At 39.6% G+C, this 20,443-nt stretch overlaps 2 protein-coding genes across 3 annotated transcripts; both read left to right on the top strand.

The window, feature by feature from the left end:
• Window positions 1-1,717: 1,717 nt before the first annotated feature.
• Window positions 1,718-8,888, top strand: LOC122671216 (solute carrier family 40 member 3, chloroplastic). Of its 2 annotated transcripts, none has more exons than XM_043868328.1 (13): window positions 1,718-2,017; window positions 2,652-2,865; window positions 2,965-3,028; window positions 5,561-5,685; window positions 5,795-5,884; window positions 5,970-6,146; window positions 6,245-6,319; window positions 6,534-6,635; window positions 6,750-6,867; window positions 6,966-7,103; window positions 7,540-7,646; window positions 7,740-7,853; window positions 8,590-8,888. In XM_043868328.1, the coding sequence occupies exons 1-13, from the start codon at window positions 1,869-1,871 to the stop codon at window positions 8,881-8,883; spliced, it is 1,767 nt and encodes a 588-aa protein (XP_043724263.1). In that variant the 5' UTR covers window positions 1,718-1,868; the 3' UTR covers window positions 8,884-8,888. The 2 variants fall into 2 exon arrangements, with proteins under 2 accessions (XP_043724263.1, XP_043724262.1); XM_043868327.1 differs by having other exon boundaries at window positions 6,957-7,103.
• A 6,094-nt stretch (window positions 8,889-14,982) lies between these two features.
• Window positions 14,983-20,227, top strand: LOC122671296 (acyl-CoA-binding domain-containing protein 4-like). The gene is made up of 9 exons (XM_043868425.1): window positions 14,983-15,346; window positions 16,825-17,352; window positions 17,523-17,588; window positions 17,683-17,849; window positions 18,299-18,455; window positions 18,557-18,647; window positions 18,768-19,198; window positions 19,311-19,415; window positions 19,507-20,227. The coding sequence occupies exons 1-9, from the start codon at window positions 15,218-15,220 to the stop codon at window positions 19,795-19,797; spliced, it is 1,965 nt and encodes a 654-aa protein (XP_043724360.1). The 5' UTR covers window positions 14,983-15,217; the 3' UTR covers window positions 19,798-20,227.
• Window positions 20,228-20,443: the final 216 nt, after the last annotated feature.

Raw genomic sequence — 20,443 nt, 5'->3', positions numbered from 1 at the left:
TTCCCTTATCTGGGCCTAGGTCTAGACTGGCCTTGACTCAGGGCTAGAAAAATCTAACCCTGAACCGCTCTCAAGGCCAGGCCAGGCCGACCCTAATTGGACTTGACCATTGGAAGGGGGAAAGAAGATGTAGGGGTTAGGCCATGCTGGGGAGAAGATGAATAAGTTAGGGTCGGGCTGGGCCGGGCCAGGCTTAGCCCGAAGCCTCAACCTTGGCTCCACCCTGACTCAGGATTATAAATTCCAAACCTTGATCCGCCCTCAGGGCCAGGGTATCACAACCCAAGCCTTGTTCAGCCTCAGGGCAGGCTTGGGCCATTAGAGTCAAACTTGCACCCCACCCAAATGACATCTTTTTTAATTGCCCCTTGCCTTATTCCTATAAGTTATTTAAGTTAAGAATTAAAATGATTTCCAAAATAATTTAAAAATGACTTATCATTATGTCATTATAAAAAATTATCATTATCTTGCATATTTTTTGACTACACAAGAGAAATTAGAGGATTTATCTTCATTGGGAAAAAAAAAAGTGTAATACTAAAAGAGCAAAAAGGTAAGATCCCAAAATGAAATGGTGTTAATAAAAAAATCCATTGAAGAAAGAATGACATGGGCTATCTACAACAAATGGTATACGCATTTTTAAGCATGGTTTTAGGTATCATGATCGGATCGGGCATGGTTGATACCGAAACTTTATCAATATTGTATTGGTGGTATTAGAATCGAGGAGTGCAAATTGGTTAAAAAAAAACCACAATATTAGTATTTTGAGGGGGCAAAAAGATTCATATCAATATCACTATAGATATCGGTCATCGTGCACTAAGACCTAACCACAAGTTGCATGTTTTTTTTGGTTTTTGGGAAAAAGATTAGTCCCTAGTCGCATGGCCCCTGCACCAGTGTGGGGACCAGTGAAAGTGCACATAAGGGCATTAACATGGATGAGATTTTGATTTCATAGAGGGTAGGACGATAATTTTAGGTACTCCTGTGTCTGGACTTAGGGACCAAATGACCACCTTACTCTTTGTGAATTGAAAAAATCCCACCCCTATTGAAAACTTTCATTAGACCCGTGCTAATGTAGGACCATGCAACCTGAGAGCGATCCCCCTCCTCTTTTTTTTTCTACTATTTAGTAGGTCCCTATGTAGATGACACCTTTCCAGGACAACTATTGGCCAACACAAATATATACACGTAGCGTTAACGAGTCCCATAAATCAGGCCAAGAAAGAAGAACCTGAAAAAAACCAACCCCTAATTCCTCATCCAAACCCAAGCGAAGGTTCAGAAAGACATAGACTAGCAAAGAAATCGAACGGTGTTTGTAGAGTGATTTAGAGATTGGATTCCGATCTTACGGCTTAAGAGGCAAAAAATCTGACATCCTACATCATAATCCCCTACGGTGGACGGTACATCGTGCTTTTGGTGAGTGGTGGGTGGGGAGTTGAGGGGGGGACCCACAAAGCCCCTCTAAGTTTCAACTTCCAACGGCCAAAAACTCACGGGAGTCAAAAAACGGCTCGGTAGTGTTTAACTGAGGCGGCCCGGAACCTGCGAGGGAGAGAAGAGAGAGAAGAGTTCTTAAAAAGCTCTAAATATTATCGGATAAGGAGAGAACACAACCCACCGAATTCGCATAAGCGTCATCGAAGTATCAGTCTCAGAATCCATGACTGATAAACCCTAACTTCCATTTCTCCAACCCCCCCCCCCATTGAATCTCAGAATCCTCAATTCCCTAATTTTGGTCAACTGTTCTACAGCCTTCTTGCCTATTTCCTCCTGCAAGTCTGCATGAGTTGGAAAGAAGAACGCAATTGGACCTTCAAGCCTAGGTACTTGAAGCATCCATGGGGTTGGTTATCTTTTCTCACTCACCATCTTCGTCTCCCATCGCCATTTTTCTTCGCCATTCTCCTTCTCCCTTACCTCGTCCTCGAATTCGCCGTCGCCCCTCCACTAGCCGATGGTTGAATCGTTCTGCGGCTTCTTTCACCAGGTGTGTGTTCCTGTGCTCTTTCTTCTCGCATTTTGTCGTTCGCTTTATTTGATTGAATAGCAATTTATCTCGTGCATAGCTGTTCTAGTGATGATTTATGTGGACCAATCTTTTTGGTGAATCAATTGCGAGAAGCTAGAATTTTAAGTTCACTCTAACTGAAATTTGTTAGCCCACACGTACTCGATGTGAAAATCCCGGGTTATCTCGCAAAGCAAATCGTGCTCATTTGCGCTAGAACGGCTTATATTTATGGTAGTATGGTGCTCATATTGTCAGAGCTGTTTTCATATTTTCAGACCGAGATTTCTGTTTTATGGACCCCAAAGTTCTTCAAAGGCATAGTGGAATCTTGCTTCTATAAATACTGAAAACAACCTGGCTGTATCAGTACTCCTGGAGTTAACATGAGAGGAGTTCACAGGGGACTCCAAATTCTTATACAAAGGTGTTGGCTGGGAGTTTCATGCTGGCAAACAAATCCGGCTATGTAGTTGATGTGTCCGAATATGCTGGGGGCTGAAATATAGCAGTCTTAGGGTCATAATCCCCGCCATATTTATGTGGCTTTCCATATATTCTAGATCCATTTTTGTAAATTAGTATAGTTGACAGCAATACTCTTTTGCTCCAGGCTGGACTGTTTTACTTCAAGGTGTTCCATTACAAATGCTGATTTACATTTCAACCACGTTGCTACAGAGGAAGAGGGGCAGGATGAATTTTCATCTGTCTCATCTGGGTGCTCAGTCCCTGTTGTTCGTCTCAAATCAGAGATTATTGAGACTGAATCATTGAATTTACTGGCTGAAGAGACCTATATGAATGAACTATTGACAACGTTGCCAGTATGCTCCTTCATGATCAACCAATTTCTGTTTTTATCGTTTGTCAAATTTTCTCTTTTAGTTACTGCATGAGCTGTTGTGTTTGTGTTCTTCTTCTAGGTTTTATCAGAGGAGGAGCAGAATGCTTTAGCTGCCACTCCAGCTCACCCAGCAGGATTATATGGTAACAAGCTGTACCCTCTTCAGCATGATCAATTTCAGAATCCAAGTTTCCATGTTTTAAGCAGCTCGGAAAAAGATCAACTTGATTCAATGATTTGAAGTCTACGGCCGTTTTGATTAGAAGTGGAGCTCGATATCATTTTTGAACCCCTCTTTTGAGTTAAGACGATTACTAAGCTTGTCTAATGCTCCCTTAAGCCTTTGTGTATTTTAGCAAATAGCAATAAATTCTTGCTAGTTGGATCTTTAGTAGAAAACTAGTTGAGAAAAGAAGATTCAGAGAATGATTTGGCTTGTTTAGAATGACAAAAGCCTTTATTTATAGAGAGGATTCAAGATTACAACGGTAACAAATAAGGAAGGCTAGATAAAGCTGAGTTATAATCCTTATCCTAGCACACTAGTCATAATCTAGTCACAATCCTTATCCTTAACACTTCCCCTCAAGTTGGTGCATAGATATCTTTCATGCCCAACTTACTGCAATAGGATGAAACAATTTACAACTTAAACCCTTTGTAAACGCATAAGCTAACTGATTCTCGGATTTGACAAAAGGGATACAGATTGAGCCTTGATCAAGCTTCTCCTTGATGAAATGCCTGTCATGTTGAATTGGGTTATGAGTTATACTGATTGCAGTCTTGAGCAGGGAATGAGGTAATGGAGGGCAGCAACTAGATCTGTAGATCACCTCATCAATGCTGCCCTAGTGGGAGAATGATGAACAAGGAGAAGAAGACAGAAAAGGGAGGAAAGCAGAATCGAGAATGAAAGGGAAGGGAAAAAAGAAATCGAGAAAGAGGAAGGTGGAGCCCTAATTCAAAACACCTGCTCTAATACAATGTTAATAGGATCAGAAATAGAGCTGAATGCTTGGATAGTCTAAGGCAGACCTCAAGCAATATATTTATAATAAAGAGTAAAAAAATACAAGGACATAATTGTCCCTAACATAGCCAACATGGCTGTCCACATAATAAAAAGAAGAAAATGTCTAGAATACGCCCACGGTATTCTGGCCCATACAATCCAACAAATAGGGTCCAAGTATATCTACTATAAGCACACAAAAGAGCCAAGCAGAGGTTGGCAGTGACTGGGAAGGCCAGATGGAATTGGTAGGGAGTTGTGGCGGGGTTGGTAGGGGCTAGGCAGACAGGCTGGGGCCTCAGCTAAGAGTGCAAGGGCCAGGTAGGGGCCTTGGCTGGGCTAGCAAGAGTTAGCAAGGATCGCAAGGTCGCAGGCGGAGGTGTTTGGGCCTGGAGCCATGCAGGTCGTTGGGGTATAGGCGGAGGTCGCAGGAGGCCAGGTGGGGCCTTGGCAGAGTCACTGGGGCCAGTCATAGTTGCAGGGGGCCTTGGTAGAGGACACAAGGCCTAGGCGGAGGGCACAAAGCACAGGCAAGGGCCATGCAGGGTCTGCTAGGGCCAGGCGGGGTCGCTGGGACCTAGGCGGATGGCTTAGGGGCCATGTGGTTTGGCAAAGCACAGGCGGTCAGCATGGTGGAGGTTGGCGGTGGTCAGTGATGGTCAACGTGGCGCAACATGCTTTAGAACATATTCAATCAACCATGCTTGGCCAAGTGAGGGAGACCGAAGCCTCGGTTGCGACGATGAAAAAAAATCATAAGTATTGGGTTCTAAAACGAAGTTGAGAAGAGAAGATTCAGAGAATGATTTGGCTTGTCTAGAATGAAAGAGGCCTTTCTTATTTATAGAGACGATTCAGGATTGCAACGGTTACGAATAAGGGAAGCTAGATAAGGCTGAGTAATAATCCTTATCTTAGCACACTAGTCATAATCGAGTCATAGTCATAGTTCGAGAACTCGCCGAGTTTCTCGGTTTTTGGAAAAGCCGAGACGAGACTGCCTACGAGTCTCAAAAGTGCAATATCTCGGCGAGATCTCGGATCTCGGTTAGATGTCGGTTTCGACCCATTATTTTAACCCACCTACCACTTAAATACTTTACCTAATTGGACAAAACTCGACATATCTCGGCGAGATCTTGGGTTGACCCAAAGTTGAGGCTTCGAGTTGAAAAAAAAAAAATGCACCAACTCGGCGAGATCTTGACTTGTCTCGGTTTTTCCAAGAGTCGAGTTGGTACCGAGACCCGAGTTTTAGTACCTTGGTCATAGTCCTTATCCTTGACAAAATTGCTCCTCCTACCATATTTGATTATCATGCCGTTATTTATACGTCCAAGCAAGAGGTTGGCTGCTTTCTTTTTTCCCATTACCATTGGTTTTTGTAATATTAGATTGCCAAAAAATGTAGAGCATTTCTTATGCCTTTGTGGAGCCCACTTATCCAGAGTAGTCATTATTGGGTAATAAATAGCTGTTTCTCCCTTGCTCTGGGATTGCTCATATTGTTCCTTGTGTCCGATTATGGTTAGCTATTCAATATTCATTGTTCCATTAAGATGATGGTCATGTTTCTGCCTGCTTGACACTCTACAATAGTTTGGTTATATTGTGCTTAGTTAGAGCACAAAACTGACCCGGATGGTTTTTCTTTCCCCAGCATTATATGCCAGTTGCTTAGCGGGTAATTTGGTGGAGCAGCTCTGGAATTTTGCTTGGCCTGCTGCAGTTGCATTGCTTCATCCAAGCCTTCTACCTGTGGCTGTTGTGGGTTTTTTCACAAAGGTATGAAATAATGCTGCTAAGCTCACATATAGTAGAAATATATAAAGACTATTATGTATCATTAGCAGTAAAAAGAAGTCAAAATCCTAACAAGCTCCGTGGTAAACAGCTTGCAATATTTGTTGGGGGTCCTTTGGTTGGAAATCTTATGGATCAATTTCCTAGAGTACCTACATATAACTTTTTGAGTTCCATCCAGGTAACTTTTTGATTTTATATAATTTATCCTTACCATGGGAATCCTAGTTGAATCATTTGATATCTGATATCTCCATTCCTGTCAGGCAGCTGCTCAGTTGGTATCTGTAGCAATGATAATTCAAGCTCATAGTATTCCTCCCTCCTCAGCTTCATCTGTGCTTCTACAACCTTGGTTTGTCTTGCTAGTGTTAGCTGGATCTGTTGAGAGGCTTTCTGGCTTGGCCCTGGGTGTTGCCATGGAGCGTGATTGGGTTGTGCTGGTAAGGCAATTTCATGCTGTGTTATTACCTTATGTAGCAATGGTCTTTATCTGTGTTGTTTATTTCCTTCCTAATATAAACTTTTGTGTGGAATACAGTTAGCAGGTACAAATAGACCTATTGCACTTGCTCAAGCAAATGCTATTATCAGTCGAATTGATCTTCTCTGTGAGGTGCTCAGTGCTTTCTATGATTATTTAAAATTTCAGTAGGATTTCCTCTAGTATCTGATGATAAATATTTTTTCTAGTATCCAAAATATTGTTTTATTTTTGTTATTCAACTATGCGATGAAATAGATTTAGAATATCAATGTTGGATCTCCTTGTGTAAACTTCGCCTAATGATACAATTTTGATTTTATTTTTGCTCCCTCAATGGCCACAGATAGTTGGTGCATCACTGTTTGGTTTGCTTCTTTCTAAGTATGACACAGTTACCTGCTTGAAGCTTTCTGCTGGCCTAATGATATGTGCACTGCCTGTTGTGGTAATTTGTTTTCAAATTTATCCGTTCTGCATCTTTTGGTTGGAATATAAATTTATATTGCTTTTTATGGTAATATTTTTTCCAATCTTGCTTTATTTATATTCCACCTTGCAGCTCCTTCTCATGTGGCTAACCAACAAGCTCTCTACTGGTGTCCTTGATCGTTATAAATGCCCTCAAGTTTGTGGGAAATCTTTCACTGGGGAACCACTGTCTGATATGGGGAATATAGGTGGAATTTGTCACTTTGCTTACCTGATTTAACTTGGAGCCAGTTAATTGGGTCGTACTATTTCTGATATCGATCTTTTCTGTAATTAGTGGAGATTGGTATGGATGCAATTAAGAAGGGGTGGACAGAGTACAAGCAGCAGCCCGTTCTTCCTGCAAGTATGGCTTATGTGCTCCTCTATTTCAATGTTGTCCTTACTCCTGGAGGATTAATGACGGCGTTCTTAACACAGCATGGTACTTTGTTGACTTTTGATCTTTGCAATTTTGCTGGCTAGCTTCAATGCAATTTACATCCAAATCAGAGACCTTGGTTATGCGGAATCCTTGTGTAAAGGCCGAGAGACTGGAATACTTGTCCACCCTAAGTCTTGCCCATACCATTCATCATACAGTGTTGGGATCACCATTCAATGGGTTTCATGAATAGTTTCTTGGTCAGAGTTAAATGTGACTTTGTTCTACGGACTTCTCCAGAGTCCAGAGTAGAACTTCACTTATGGTATTTGATGCACATGTGTATGTCGGATCCAGGAAAATATGGTTTTTCTACTCACCATGTTATCTGCTTTGAAAATCCTATATGATGTTTTTGCGACTCCTTTCTTGTTTCTTCTGGTTTCTATGAGAGATTCATGATCTGATTCCTGAATCTATGGTGGAGTGTTATCAGGTTTAAATCCATCAATTATTGGTGGGTTTAGTGGATTATGTGCTTTCATGGGCGTTGCTGCAACATTTATTTCAGCAAATCTGGTCAAGCGGCTAGGCATTCTGAAGGTTCCTTGCTTTCTATAAAACATAACTATTTTCATTTTTTTAGTCCCTTTTTTTATTTGCAATTATTTCCCTGATATGGCTTCATTGTGTTAGGCTGGAGCAGCTGGGTTGATATTCCAGGCTTCACTGCTCACTCTGGCTGTTGCTGTATACTGGAGTGGTTCTCTTTCCCAAAAAATGCCATTACTTTTCTTCCTATGTTTGATTGTAAGCCTCTCATTTAACCTTTTACATTCTAGTGGGAAATTTGATATTTGGGACAGAGTTGTATGATGTAGGAATTTATCATGTGTAACTTGGAAACATGTTGTCTTTAACTGAACATTATAGAAAGACTATACCATTTATGGACCTGGGGGAGTCAAACTGAAAGTTTTTTTAGGCTAGATCAGCACAGGGGTTGGCCAGAATCCTGTTGACTGGTTTTGGAAAAAGAAAGGTGGGTCAACTTCCCAATCGTGTTGATTTTCCTTTCTGAAAGATTCTGATCCACTGACTGAATGGTTTTCTAGAGTCTGGACTCCTGGTAGCACTTAAATTCTGAGGGGGAGGACAAACTTGATAATTTTTATGAGGTTTCCAATAACTAGGATACTTCTACATTGGTTACAAGCCTGATAAAGCTGTAAATACAGAATCTGCTATTAATTTTTCTTTACCTCATTTTTTTCTTGTATGCTTGTATTTAAATCGAGTTTAAATATCCAATTTGAAATGAAGACTAGATCTAATGTCTGTCACTCGAGTCTGGGTATCTCTTCTATTCAGTTCACTTCATGGCAATTCTGATAAATAATGAATTCACCTGAAGTTTCAGATGTCATGCTTAAGAAAATGAATTGTCAAGTAATTACCATTACATGAGTCTCTCATCATTCTCTTCTAGAGCCATGAGTAGATTTGATTTTCAATCATAATCATCTAGTATTTTGCCTTTCTGCAGGTATTATCAAGATTGGGCCACATGTCATATGATGTTATTGGGGCCCAAATTCTTCAGACTGGAATCCCAACTTCCAAGGCAAATCTGATTGGAACGACGGAGATTTCAGTGGCAAGCCTGGCAGAGTTTGTAATGTTGGGAGTGGCTATAATTGCAAATGATGTTTCACATTTTGGTTTTCTAGCAATGCTCTCACTGTCATCGGTGGTGGGGGCAGCATGGCTGTTTTGCCGATGGCTATTGAATCCAACAGATGAACAGAGAAAGCTTTTCTCCTTTGATCCCCAATTTTGATTCTTTATGTAACTACACTGCATTTGCCATTTCACTGTGGTCAGCAGTCAACACTAGGATGTTCCTATTTTTTTTTTTTTCACTTTCAGAAGTATACATCTCAACCCACAGCTTCATTCTACATATCACGAGGCCGTAACAAATATTTACCCAAGTTTGCCATGTATTCATAACCCATTGACTGTATGCCAGAATCCTAAGGCCTACTCTACCAAAAAAAAAAAAAAAAGAATCCTGCGGCCCATGATATTCCCACTCCCAAAGCAGAAAATGTAAGGTTATGTTTGGTATGTATTCTTAATTGGGAATGAGAACATTGTTTGGATATATGGTTGACTAAAATGCATTCTTGATTTTAGATTGTCCAGGCATTTCGATGAACACCTCATGTGCAAGAGTTGGTCATATTAGTCTGATCAATAACAGTCCTCTGGTTCCATCTATGACCACCTTTATTCTGGACACCAGCTGCTGCATCGTCGTCAAAAGCCTCGTCCCGCACTGCCTAGTGCCTACTACGTCAGGAGCAAGAATCAGGCGAATAATGTGGGTTTAACAAACAAAGTATGACACACACACCCCTTCCATTGAAAGGATGTTGGGAGCTCAGCCCATGTTATGTTGTGTTCTAGCTTCTAGTGCAAATAGAACACGGAGACCCCAAATCTGTCTACTAATTCTACTCTAGGTTGGAATGTGAGGGAAATACAGAAAATACAGATCTAGTGAAATGCTTCACCTACAAACCACAAGGGGATGAACCGTGCAGGGCTAGACTCCACATGTACTAAAGGAATCTGAGAACAGTTTGGTATAACCGGCATGATTGATGAAGAATACAATAGCACAGATCTGCTCACTTGGTTGGAGAGTCTGTACAGCAACGACGTGAAGGCTGTGAAGAACTAGAACGCAGAAATGGGCTTTGTTTTTATCATGTTCCAAACGAAATTCATTCTGTAGAACATTCCAAGATTCTAGCACGAGAATATATACCAAACAATGTTCTTGGGGTTTCCAAATGCATTTTAATCTTGGAACATGTTTAAGAATGGATAAAAGAAACCCTAAACCCTAACCATTTTTATAACTTTGTTTGCTTTGAACTCAATTTAACTCACTTCCTTCAATTGTTTGCAGCTTATTGTGGAGCCTTATTTCACATGGATCCATCAATGTTGGTCTATGTTATAGTTTTATGGTATAAGGCATGTCCCAAACCATTGTCATATGCATTGAGACTCTTTTCTTTAATGGAGTTAACCATGCATGGGCTTGCACATATTTATCAAACAGTTGTCAAAGTGTTGCAAAATGACCTAAAATTTAAAGAGAAAGTTGTGATATAATGAAGGGGGGGGGAGCACCCACTTCTTTATCCCACTTCATTGATCCACATTTGGGTCCTGGTGCTTGGATGTGTGGCTAGTCAAACCAACACTATTTTGCAGGCAACCACAAAAAAGCATTGGCCTCATCAACATGGAGTTACCCCTGTGGTGAACAATGACTTTGGCTGCTCATCGATATGCTATGCGCCAGGCCGCCAGCACAGTCAAACTGGGTCCGTGTTTTACAATTAACAACACTTACATTTTCTTATGATAAAATTTCAAGGACATATTTATTCGCGCACACACACACATCAGAAATAAATAAATAAATAAATTACATGGTAAATTTAAAATAACTTGCATCTATCTTTCATATAAAAATTTCTTTGAACTATGATCACCATGGTTTTAGTGCACGGTATCGGAATGGGTATCGGTCAACTTGGAAACCGATATGATATCGGCATTGATTGGTCATATCGGATAAATTTGTCCCTGAATTTCCTTTTAAAAATAGATTTTCTAGCCATTTTACCCCTAGTCCTTATAGTGTCACTAATACGGTATTAGTACGTTATTGGGATCAGTCACTTGCAAAATTGGTACGTATCAGGCGATACGATACCAATACCTCAAACCATGATGATCACTAGTTGGGTAAATTACTTTTACAGTCTTGTTTTAAAGAGGCTTCCTAAATGGTCCACCATTTTGTGCCACAAGGAAAAATAATATGTAATTTCATTTATTTGATAGAGAGGACATTGTAAGGAGATTAGTTGTGCATCAAATTTGAACATTCAAGTCAATTAAAAGCTCTCTCATGTACCTCTATACATGCATTCTTTTGTATCTCCATGAATTCATATAATACTTTGACCACTATTAAATTTTTGAAGTTTATTTTCTATTACTTCCTAAATCTTAATTTGGTTGAAACTTAACATATGAGTAAGGGATACTGGACCCTAACAATTCATAATTTGGACCTTATGTCACATTTTAAGTGTTGTTTAACTGATTAGGTAAGGCTTCCCAAGTAAGGGAGTCAACTCAAACTCGAACCATATATTGAAATCGAATCGAGCCATTTAAATTAGGATTGATAAATTGTTTACGATTTTGTTTCATTTTGATTTTAAAAAATAAAATCATTTACTAAATAATTCATTTCAATTTTAAACATCTCAATATATTATTGAATTAATTATACATACTAACCCGATTATTCCAATCGAACCGAACCATTTAACACCCTTTAAGAGTGAACATCTTAGATTATGTTTTTTCTCTTATTGGCATCCAAATATAGCGTTAGAAACCTTTACCCTTATTTGCTAAGGCCCTATTATATTATATACCTAGTGGGTGAGTGACTTGAGTTAATTTACAAGCATACCCTTGTGTGATTCACCGGGTACCTTTTGTTTTCCTAAAGTCTTTTTTTTTTTTTTTTTGATTGATTTGATAGGATGATGGAGAGTTAGGTGATGTAATCACTACTCATCATATCAAGGTTAGATGTAAAAATAAGATTCCAGATGGCAGAGAAACAGATGAAGATGAGATAGATGTACCTTAAAAGTAACTTAGAAATCAAAAAATAAATATTTCAATTTCGAAATGAAAGAAAGAAAAAAAGGCCAAAGGAAAAAGGAGGAGGAGATGGTGGTGGCCGTCAAGTGTCAAATCTTTGGTCTCTTCAATCGAGAGAAATTGAGACACCGCAGCAACAGCGCAGGAGTCACCAGTCATGGTGGGGGGGGGGGTTAGAGAGAGAGAAAGAGTTATTTATTTATTTATGGGTTTTGGTAATCTGATTGATATTTATAGATAGATAGATAGATGGATTGATAGATAGATGTCTTTCAAAGTTACAATGTCAATCACATGCACTACCGCCGTATTCTATGTATCTTCTTAGTCATTAACTCTTCTCAATATGTGTTTGATTGGCAAGAAATTGATGGAAAGAAAAGAAAATTTTTTTTTTTCATTGTAATATGTAAATTAATAAAAAAATAAAGAGAAATGGTTATTCGATCTGCGGGAGCAGGGTAGGCTAGCAGATTTGTATCTATATGTATACATTAGCAATTTGATGTATCTTATTGATGCGTTTCCTATATCGCTTCTTCAAGAACTCTCTCCCAAAATAAATAGGGAATTTTACATATTATCACATAATTATAAAAATATCCGTCAATTTTGAATAATTATTCATGCTCTCTATTTTTTTAAAAAAATTAACAAATGCACCTATGCCATTAACTTGGGATTAAAAACGTTAGAATTATGTAACTGTTGACCAATTTATCATACTGGTAAAGCAATCTGATTATGTTAGAGCAAGGATTTAGTACTCGGTACTAGATATGGTATCAGTTTTGACTGATCAATCCAGAGATGGATTTTTCCTTGATTTAATTAAATTTCAATTTTGTTTTTATAATTTTACTCTTTGTTCATCTTAGATCCATTAATATAGAATCGACTAGGAATCGATATCAGTCCTTACCAATATATGAATCAACCCTTGCCGATTCAGATTGAATACTATTACTAAAACCATGTGTGTGTGTGTGTGTGTGTGAGAGAGAGAGAGAGAGAGAGAGAGAGAGAGAGAGAGAGAGTGTTACAAACTATCCAAATGGAGTGTGGCTCAAGTCCTTGGTAAAAAAATTCTTTTGTAGTGCCTTAATCTTGCGGTGTACTGCAGTGCAGGCTTGAGAGCTTGATACATGGAAGATGCGACATCCAACGGTGTCGAACTCGAGAAGAAAGAAAAGAAGAAAAAAAACTGCCTTGCATTGAGCTTGCACCGTTGGATGAAGCTTTTTTCAAGTGTTGAGCTCTCAAGGCCGCATTTCAGTGCACCGCCAAATGCCCGCACTACAGAGAATTTTAGTCTTGGTCCTTGTACAAGGACACTCCTCGAAAGTTGAACACCACCCATAGGGAATCCACTCCCAAGGAGTGTCCTCGTCATGGTTCTGAATCTTGGATCGGATCAGTCGATATTGGCTGGATTGGATAGATATCGTTCAAGACCGATCCCGAGATTAGACTAACACAACAAGGTTTGACTGGATCGGATCCATGGTCTCTCTCTCTCTCTCTCTCTCACTTCTTTCTCTAACAATCTACCACCAGCCACCAGCACAGTAATAATGCTAATGGAAATCTTATCTGTGTGATCACTGTCTCATTGAGTAGTTTGAGTACATATTACAGAATCTATATATGAGCACCAAATCCTTTCTTCCTTAATCTCAAACATGAGAGAGTGACCAGTGAAGCCAATAAGGGAAGTAGTTCTTTGTCCGAGAGTGTGGCCTACGCTAGCACTCCCATGTGTCTATCGCTCTCTTCCTCAAAACAAAGGGGTAAATGTGGTTTTTCATATGGAGAGAAAAGAGAGAGACTCATGCGAGTGCTGGCATAGACCACACTCCCAGACAGAGAACTTTCTCCCAATAAATTAATAGTCCTGGCCAGTAAGATAAAGCCTGCAAAGGTTTGTACAGGGAAGGAGCAAAAGCACTAACAGTCTAACCAACAGTAGATATCAGTTGTGACTTGTGAGTTGTGACCAACGGTAAAGACAGCAGTTGAGTACCAAGTAAAGAAAGGGTAATTCCTCATCTCAGTGAAAGAAGTAAACGACATTTGTCCATTCTTATGTATGACAAGAATACGACTGGTAAAAAAAACCCCAGGAAACCAAAAATATATAGTTGGATGGATAGAATTCTCTGCCAAAAGTCATTCCCCACTTCTACAGTTCCACACAAAAGTGGTGCAAACCTTAAAACAAAATGAGTTACTCTTTTGGTGTTTTACATGAGAGAGTCATAGTTCTCTCACAGTCTCATGGAACAAGAAAGACTAATAATAATAAAAGAAAGAGTACTGTAAACTGTGGGGGCCTGGGTGGTGGTGGAAAACCCAAAAAGGTTGAGAAGAGGGGAGTGGGAAATTTTGAGATTAGGCCCTTTTCCCATTGCAGGGAAAATCCCAACATTTTTTGAGAAAAACAACGCTAAACCCATTTCCCAAAAACTTAAAAATTTTCTCATAACACAAAACCCCACACGTTCCACGCTTTCCCAGGACTCTCTTTGAGAAGGGACATTTCTAGATCCACATCAATAACCCACATTGAAAGTTATAAGATGATATAGAGAGAGAGAGAGAGAGAGAGAGGAGAAAGAACAATTTCACATCCATCAATCCTCAATATATGTAAAAATTAATTATGCTTTTTTAATTTTTTATTATCAAAAACAAAAATCTCTCTCTCTCCTCCTCTTCCTCCTCCTCTTTCTTGAAAACCCTAGCCACCAAACCTCAAACCCTTTAAGGCCATGGCCCTCCCATCATTTCCCACAATAGGAATGCACTCACCCTTCCATCATTTTCAGTTGGACAAGTGAGAAAGAAAAAGGCAAAGAAACAAAACACAGAGTAGACAGTAAAATAAAGAAAATTTGTTAGAAAGAAAATGAGATGTTAGTCCCTACACATATTCCCATGCACACACACACCCCCACTCTCTCTCTCTCTTCTCCTCCCCTAAGTCCCAAGTCCCAAGTCCCAAGTCCCAAGTCCCAACCTCTCCCTCAATTTGGGTCTCTGAGTCACAGTCTCAACAGTCAAACTCCCATGATTTTACATCACTTCTTAATGCTCTTCAATTCTTTCTATCCTCTACCAAAAAAAATGAAAATCCTTCTATCCATGTACAAATAAGTTTTTAATTATGAATACTCATAAATTTATATATCTATCAATACCACCTTCTGTTTTGGTTGGTTGACACAGTAGTTTCGACTTGATAGCGCCCATCTTTTCGTGTCTGTAGACACTGATTTCTGATATCTCACTTGGCTTGTTCATGTTCTTTTGACCATCTCTTCCTTCTCTCTCTGTTACTGGCTTTTCCTCATCAAATAGGGTGTAGGAATTCAATTAAAAAGTTGTAGTTGCAGAGAAGGTTGATGGGTTCCTTTGGAGGTGAAGTTGTGAAGAAGGCAATGTGGTTGTATCCAAAGGTTTTGGGCTTCAATCCTTCAGAAAGATGGGGGCACTCAGCTTGTTATTCTAACGGTGTCATTTATGTTTTTGGGGTATGTATATTTATCGAGAAACCGTTGAACATGAATTTTCTCTCCTTCCTTTTCCTTTCGATTTGCTTAGGAAGCTTTGAATTCATTTGGAACATGGTAAATTTTTTTTTTGGCCTCTGGGTTTCTCTTTGTTTCGCTAACTTCTTATGCTATTGTAGTTTGCAAGATGGATTATGTCTTGATTAGTGGAATAAAATTTTTACTAGGTTTAGTCCATTTCTGTTTTCTTTTTATTTTTTGGTTCACCAGTGTTCTTGAATAAGACCCTTGGAGAGTATGTCTTTACTCTTAAAATAACAAAAAAGTCGATTTGTAGTTTGTGATGGCGATACAAGTTTCCTCTTGTTGTGTTAATTCTTTTTTTTTCGGTTCATCTCTAATTATATTTCTATGTTTTCTCTCTTCTTCCTTTCCTTTTTTTTGCCTTTGCCATCTTCAGTTTACGTAGATTTTTATTTCTTAGATATATTGTTTGTCTTTGATGTTAAATAGAAGCAAGGCAACCCCGCCTTTCCCAGCTTTTCCCCTGTTCAAGTGTAATAGAGGCTTTTTGGGTAAAGAAGCAGAGTTGCTAATTTACCACTGTCTTCAGGGTTTTTATCTATCAGGACCTCTTCAAAAGCTTTTATTTCCTTGCAAGATTTAATAGGTTTCAGAGGATTGTTGCACTTGATCAAAATTTTAGTTGTTTGCCTTTTTAATTTTTTGTTTTCTTTTTAAACTCTCCATCCTGTTGTGCTGCTTCCTTTTGATAGTTTTTGCCTGGTGCCAGTTATTATTATCATTGTTCTCTGTTTTTTTTTTTGTTTTTTTGGTGGTGATATGAATAGTTCAACTCCTTTCACTTTGGTCTCCTCCCCCCACAAACCCCACCCCCTCCCCCCCCCCCCCCCAAAAAAAAAAAAAGAAGAAGAAAAATAACAGGACGATTGCACTTACTGGTCTCCCTTGTAGAATTCTAAGGTTTTATTAGTCCTTCTGTTGCCTTTTTCCTTTGCCAGGGATCCTAAAATGTGTGAATTTCCAATTCTTTTCAGGAACTTTTTCTTCAACACACCCACACATACACACACACACAGTGAGAGAGATTCCTATTTCTTTGAACTCCTTTGAAAATAGTAACATCTAAGCTTCTTTATTAAAACCCTAGAATTTATATGGTATCATCTAAAAAATGTGGCTTAGAGTAAAAAAGAATGGGAACATTACTTCTCCCTGACCTATGGCTGTAACCATTTAATATTTTTGTTCTTTTGATGTTGGGGAGAGTGGTATCAGAAGAGATTCGTTACAAAGTAAATAGCTTAAATTAATGTCTATGGACAGGATGGCCACTCTCACTTAATTTGACCAAATTTGGTGTGTGAGACCTTCTTAGGTGCCACCTTAGGGTACTTTTGATCTCCCTTTCTAGAATTAAGCAGAGTCCCTATTCCCATGGTAAAAATTAAATTAGCGTTTTCCATTTCCTATGTCAGGGATGTTGCGGTGGATTGCATTTCAGTGATGTACTTATGCTTGACCTTGGAACCATGGTTTGGAACACCCTTGTCACCACAGGCCAACAGCCTGGCACAAGAGACAGCCACAGTGCAGTTCTTGTGGGGCACAGGATGATAGTGTTCGGGGGTACAAATGGTTCTAGGAAGGTTAACGACCTTCATATATTGGATCTCAGGACAAAAGAGTGGACCAGACCCAAATGTGAAGGGGTTCCACCTTCCCCCCGTGAAAGTCATACTACAACGATCATCAGTGATGATAAACTAGTGATATTTGGGGGCAGCGGAGAAGGTGAAGGAAATTACCTGAATGACTTGCATATTCTAGATCTCAATGTCATGAGTTGGACTTGTCCAGAGGTGAATGGTGATCTTCCATCCCCAAGGGACAGTCATACTGCGGTTGGAATTAACAACAAGCTTCTTGTTTATGGTGGGGACTGTGGTGATCGGTATCATGGTGATGTTGATGTTCTCAATATGGATACACTGGCTTGGTCAAAGGTAAGCCCATACCCCTTTGCTCTCTTAGTTTCAAGTTAAAATGTCAACCGTCCTTGCAGAGAAGATCAATATTACCAATGTATTACATTGGACTCATATGTTTGGAATTAGTTCCTTGTAGAATGTATGGCCCCTTCTCCTGTAGCTTACAAATATTCAATTTGTTACAGTTGGTAGTTCAAGGATCTTCACCAGGAGTTAGGGCAGGTCATGCATCTGTAAATTTCGGGACCAAGGCAAGTTTCATCTCAAACAAATATTAACTAGGAGTTATGAACTGAAACTCTGATATATGGGATAATGCCTAGCAATCTCCTCTATGATTTGCAGGTTTATGTCATTGGTGGTGTTGGAGATAAGCATTACTATAACGATGTTTGGGTCTTTGATGTTAGTACTTGTTCATGGAGTCAGCTTGATGTAGGGGGCCAGAAACCCCAGGGAAGGTTCTCCCATACTGCAGTGGTTACGAACTCGGACATTGCCATCTATGGAGGGTAAGTTGGGTTCTCATTTCTATCAGATTTCTGTGATTTTGTGGTGTTGCATTAAAGGTGCAGCATCACTTCTTACTGGGAAATGTATCATAGATGAGGATGAGCAAACTATTCTCCCCATGTCTGTGCTTGCGTAACATGTGGCTATCTGATGGGTTCTCCAAATATACCTTTTAGGTCAGAAGCTTCATCCCCTTGGACAAATTACCACCAGAGTTTTTTTCTAGTGCTTTTTTGTTTACTTCACTGTTCAAAGTAAAAATGCAATAGTTGTCCATGTCATCTGATTTCGGTGGTTTTGACGAATGCGGTTTCCTTGGTAGGACCATAAACTGCATTTCATCTACCGAGAGGGAATGTAGGTTATATCCTCCAGCTTCCCGAGTGTTTTCCTCTCTTGAAGGGCTTGATTCATAAACGTTCTGTTTATTTCTGGTTGTAATTTGCAGGTGTGGAGAGGATGAGCGTCCTCTCAACGAGTTACTCATATTGCAGCTTGGAGGTGAGCATCCCTATGGTCGTTACAACATTTCATTGTGCAAGATATTCGGTAATCAGTGGAACCAAGAAAAGAAGAGGTTTCCAAGGGGAACTGAGAATAAGTGGGTAAGAAATTCAGAAACATGGAGGTGCTATTCAAACATCTGTTGAAGATTAGTTCACTTAATGAAATAAATCAAAACTTATTATTATTTACTTTCTTGCAGAAAAACATGATTGTTGTGGATAAGGGGGAACTAAACCAGGGTCCTCTGGAAGCAGAATCTGAACCAAAGAACTCTCTTCTATCTAGTTTAGGTTGGTCATAGAGTGATCTATTGGTTGTTTGGTTTTGTTATATCTACATGTAGACTTAGAAAAATAATACAAAAAAATTTTCTGCCATAAATTTCTTTATTTCTTTATTTCTTTCTTCAGACAATGTGCATCCAAAGAGGAGGAGAACTGGGGATTCAAAGGCCAGGGAGAGTGAATCAGAACAAGAAGAGCATTCTCTTTCACTCTCCCAGCAGTCATCACCATCCCAATCTGATCAAGAGCAAAACCCAGTTCAAAAACTCTCAATCTCTGCTCCTGACTCTGTACTGGCCCCACCTTCCTTTGGATTATATAAGCAGCGAAGTCAAAATGCAAGCAGTTGCCAGTGTAATAATATTGCAAATAACCAAGTGGATCAGAGAAATTATGTGAGAAGAAGTCCCCAAGGGATTCATTTCATGGGAGGAGAACATCCAAGACAACCAAAACCAGAAGCTCCCGGACAGTTTCTTCACTTGGTCCACAGTGGCAGGGAAGGAGTGCAATGTCAAGCAGCAGAACAGAAGCCCTTGGAGACAATGCATACCTTGGTAAGCATCCCGGTTTCTTTTGCAATTCAACATTTCCAAGTGCACCACCTTCAGTAGTTGAATTCTGATTGTGTTTTATCAATCACGCTTATTTCTCAATTTTCCTTCGCAGATTGGTGCTGAGATCCGAGGGAAAGTTGATGGAGCTTTTGATTCGGGATACCTAATGACTGTGAATGTCAATGGGATGATCCTTAGAGGGGTCTTATTCACACCTGTAGGCTTTTACACCAAACCTTATCTTAGTTTCTTGGAGAAGCCTAAACTTCTTCTGTGTTTTTCTAACTTGCTCAACACTTTCATTGCAGGGACCTGGGATAGCTTCAAGGGGATCGATCCATCCCCAGAATCCATCATCTCTAACTAGTCCACTCACTGTCTCACAACCATATCTGAATTCAAATTTCACAGGTCCAGCTTTTGTCCGAAATCAGCAAATGACATTTGCTAAGCCAGAATCTGGTCATTACATCAGACAAACTCAACCATCTCCAGTAAGGGTTACACCATCTATGGGCAAAGCTTCAAAACTTAATAGTGATCTTCAAGGGGTGGTTTTAACACTTGGGGGACCTGGAAGTGGTCATGGTGGAACTTAGCTAGTTAGCTGGAATCACCCCAGGTTAGTGAATATCAATGTATGACCAAAATTTTCATGTTTTGTAACTCTTGAGTAGTTTGACAAAGAAGATAGAGTTTCAAATTCACAGTTTTAGCATCCAGAGTCTAGCAGGTTAGTTTCATATCAGCTGCACTTGAGATTTCTCTGGATCTCCAACACCTTCTTGCGCTGCATGTACGACCATTGAGAGTTAAGATCTCTAATATCTGTTCTTCAAAGTGAGAAGGTGAGGGTTGTATAAGCCAAATCTTTACCACAAATGCCAGACTCTGGCACAAATGTAATGGTGCTATTGTATATGTACTCCCACTGAGGTTGGACTGATGCAGATAACCCACTTAAGCATTTTCTTCAGTAAGTTTACTGTTGAGTTACTTGTGATCATTCAATTAGCACTATACTTGATATGACATCTCCTGGTTGTTGGTCAGATTCTTTATATTGGAAATTCCGCAACCATATTAATCTTGTATAAGGGATGGTATTACTTAGTTCAATGTATCACAACAAATATTATTAAACTTGGAATCAGGATTAGGATCGGGTCCAGTCGATTCCTACCCGATTCCATTCTGAATCAGTTGAGGATGACTGATTCTGGCCTGAACCCTAGAAATGGAGTG

Source organism: Telopea speciosissima, chromosome 8 (genome assembly GCF_018873765.1).
Source record: "Telopea speciosissima isolate NSW1024214 ecotype Mountain lineage chromosome 8, Tspe_v1, whole genome shotgun sequence".
Lineage (NCBI taxonomy): Eukaryota > Viridiplantae > Streptophyta > Magnoliopsida > Proteales > Proteaceae > Telopea > Telopea speciosissima.
The sequence above is the reverse complement of the archived record's forward strand: the minus strand, read 5'-3'. Positions and strand labels throughout refer to the sequence as shown.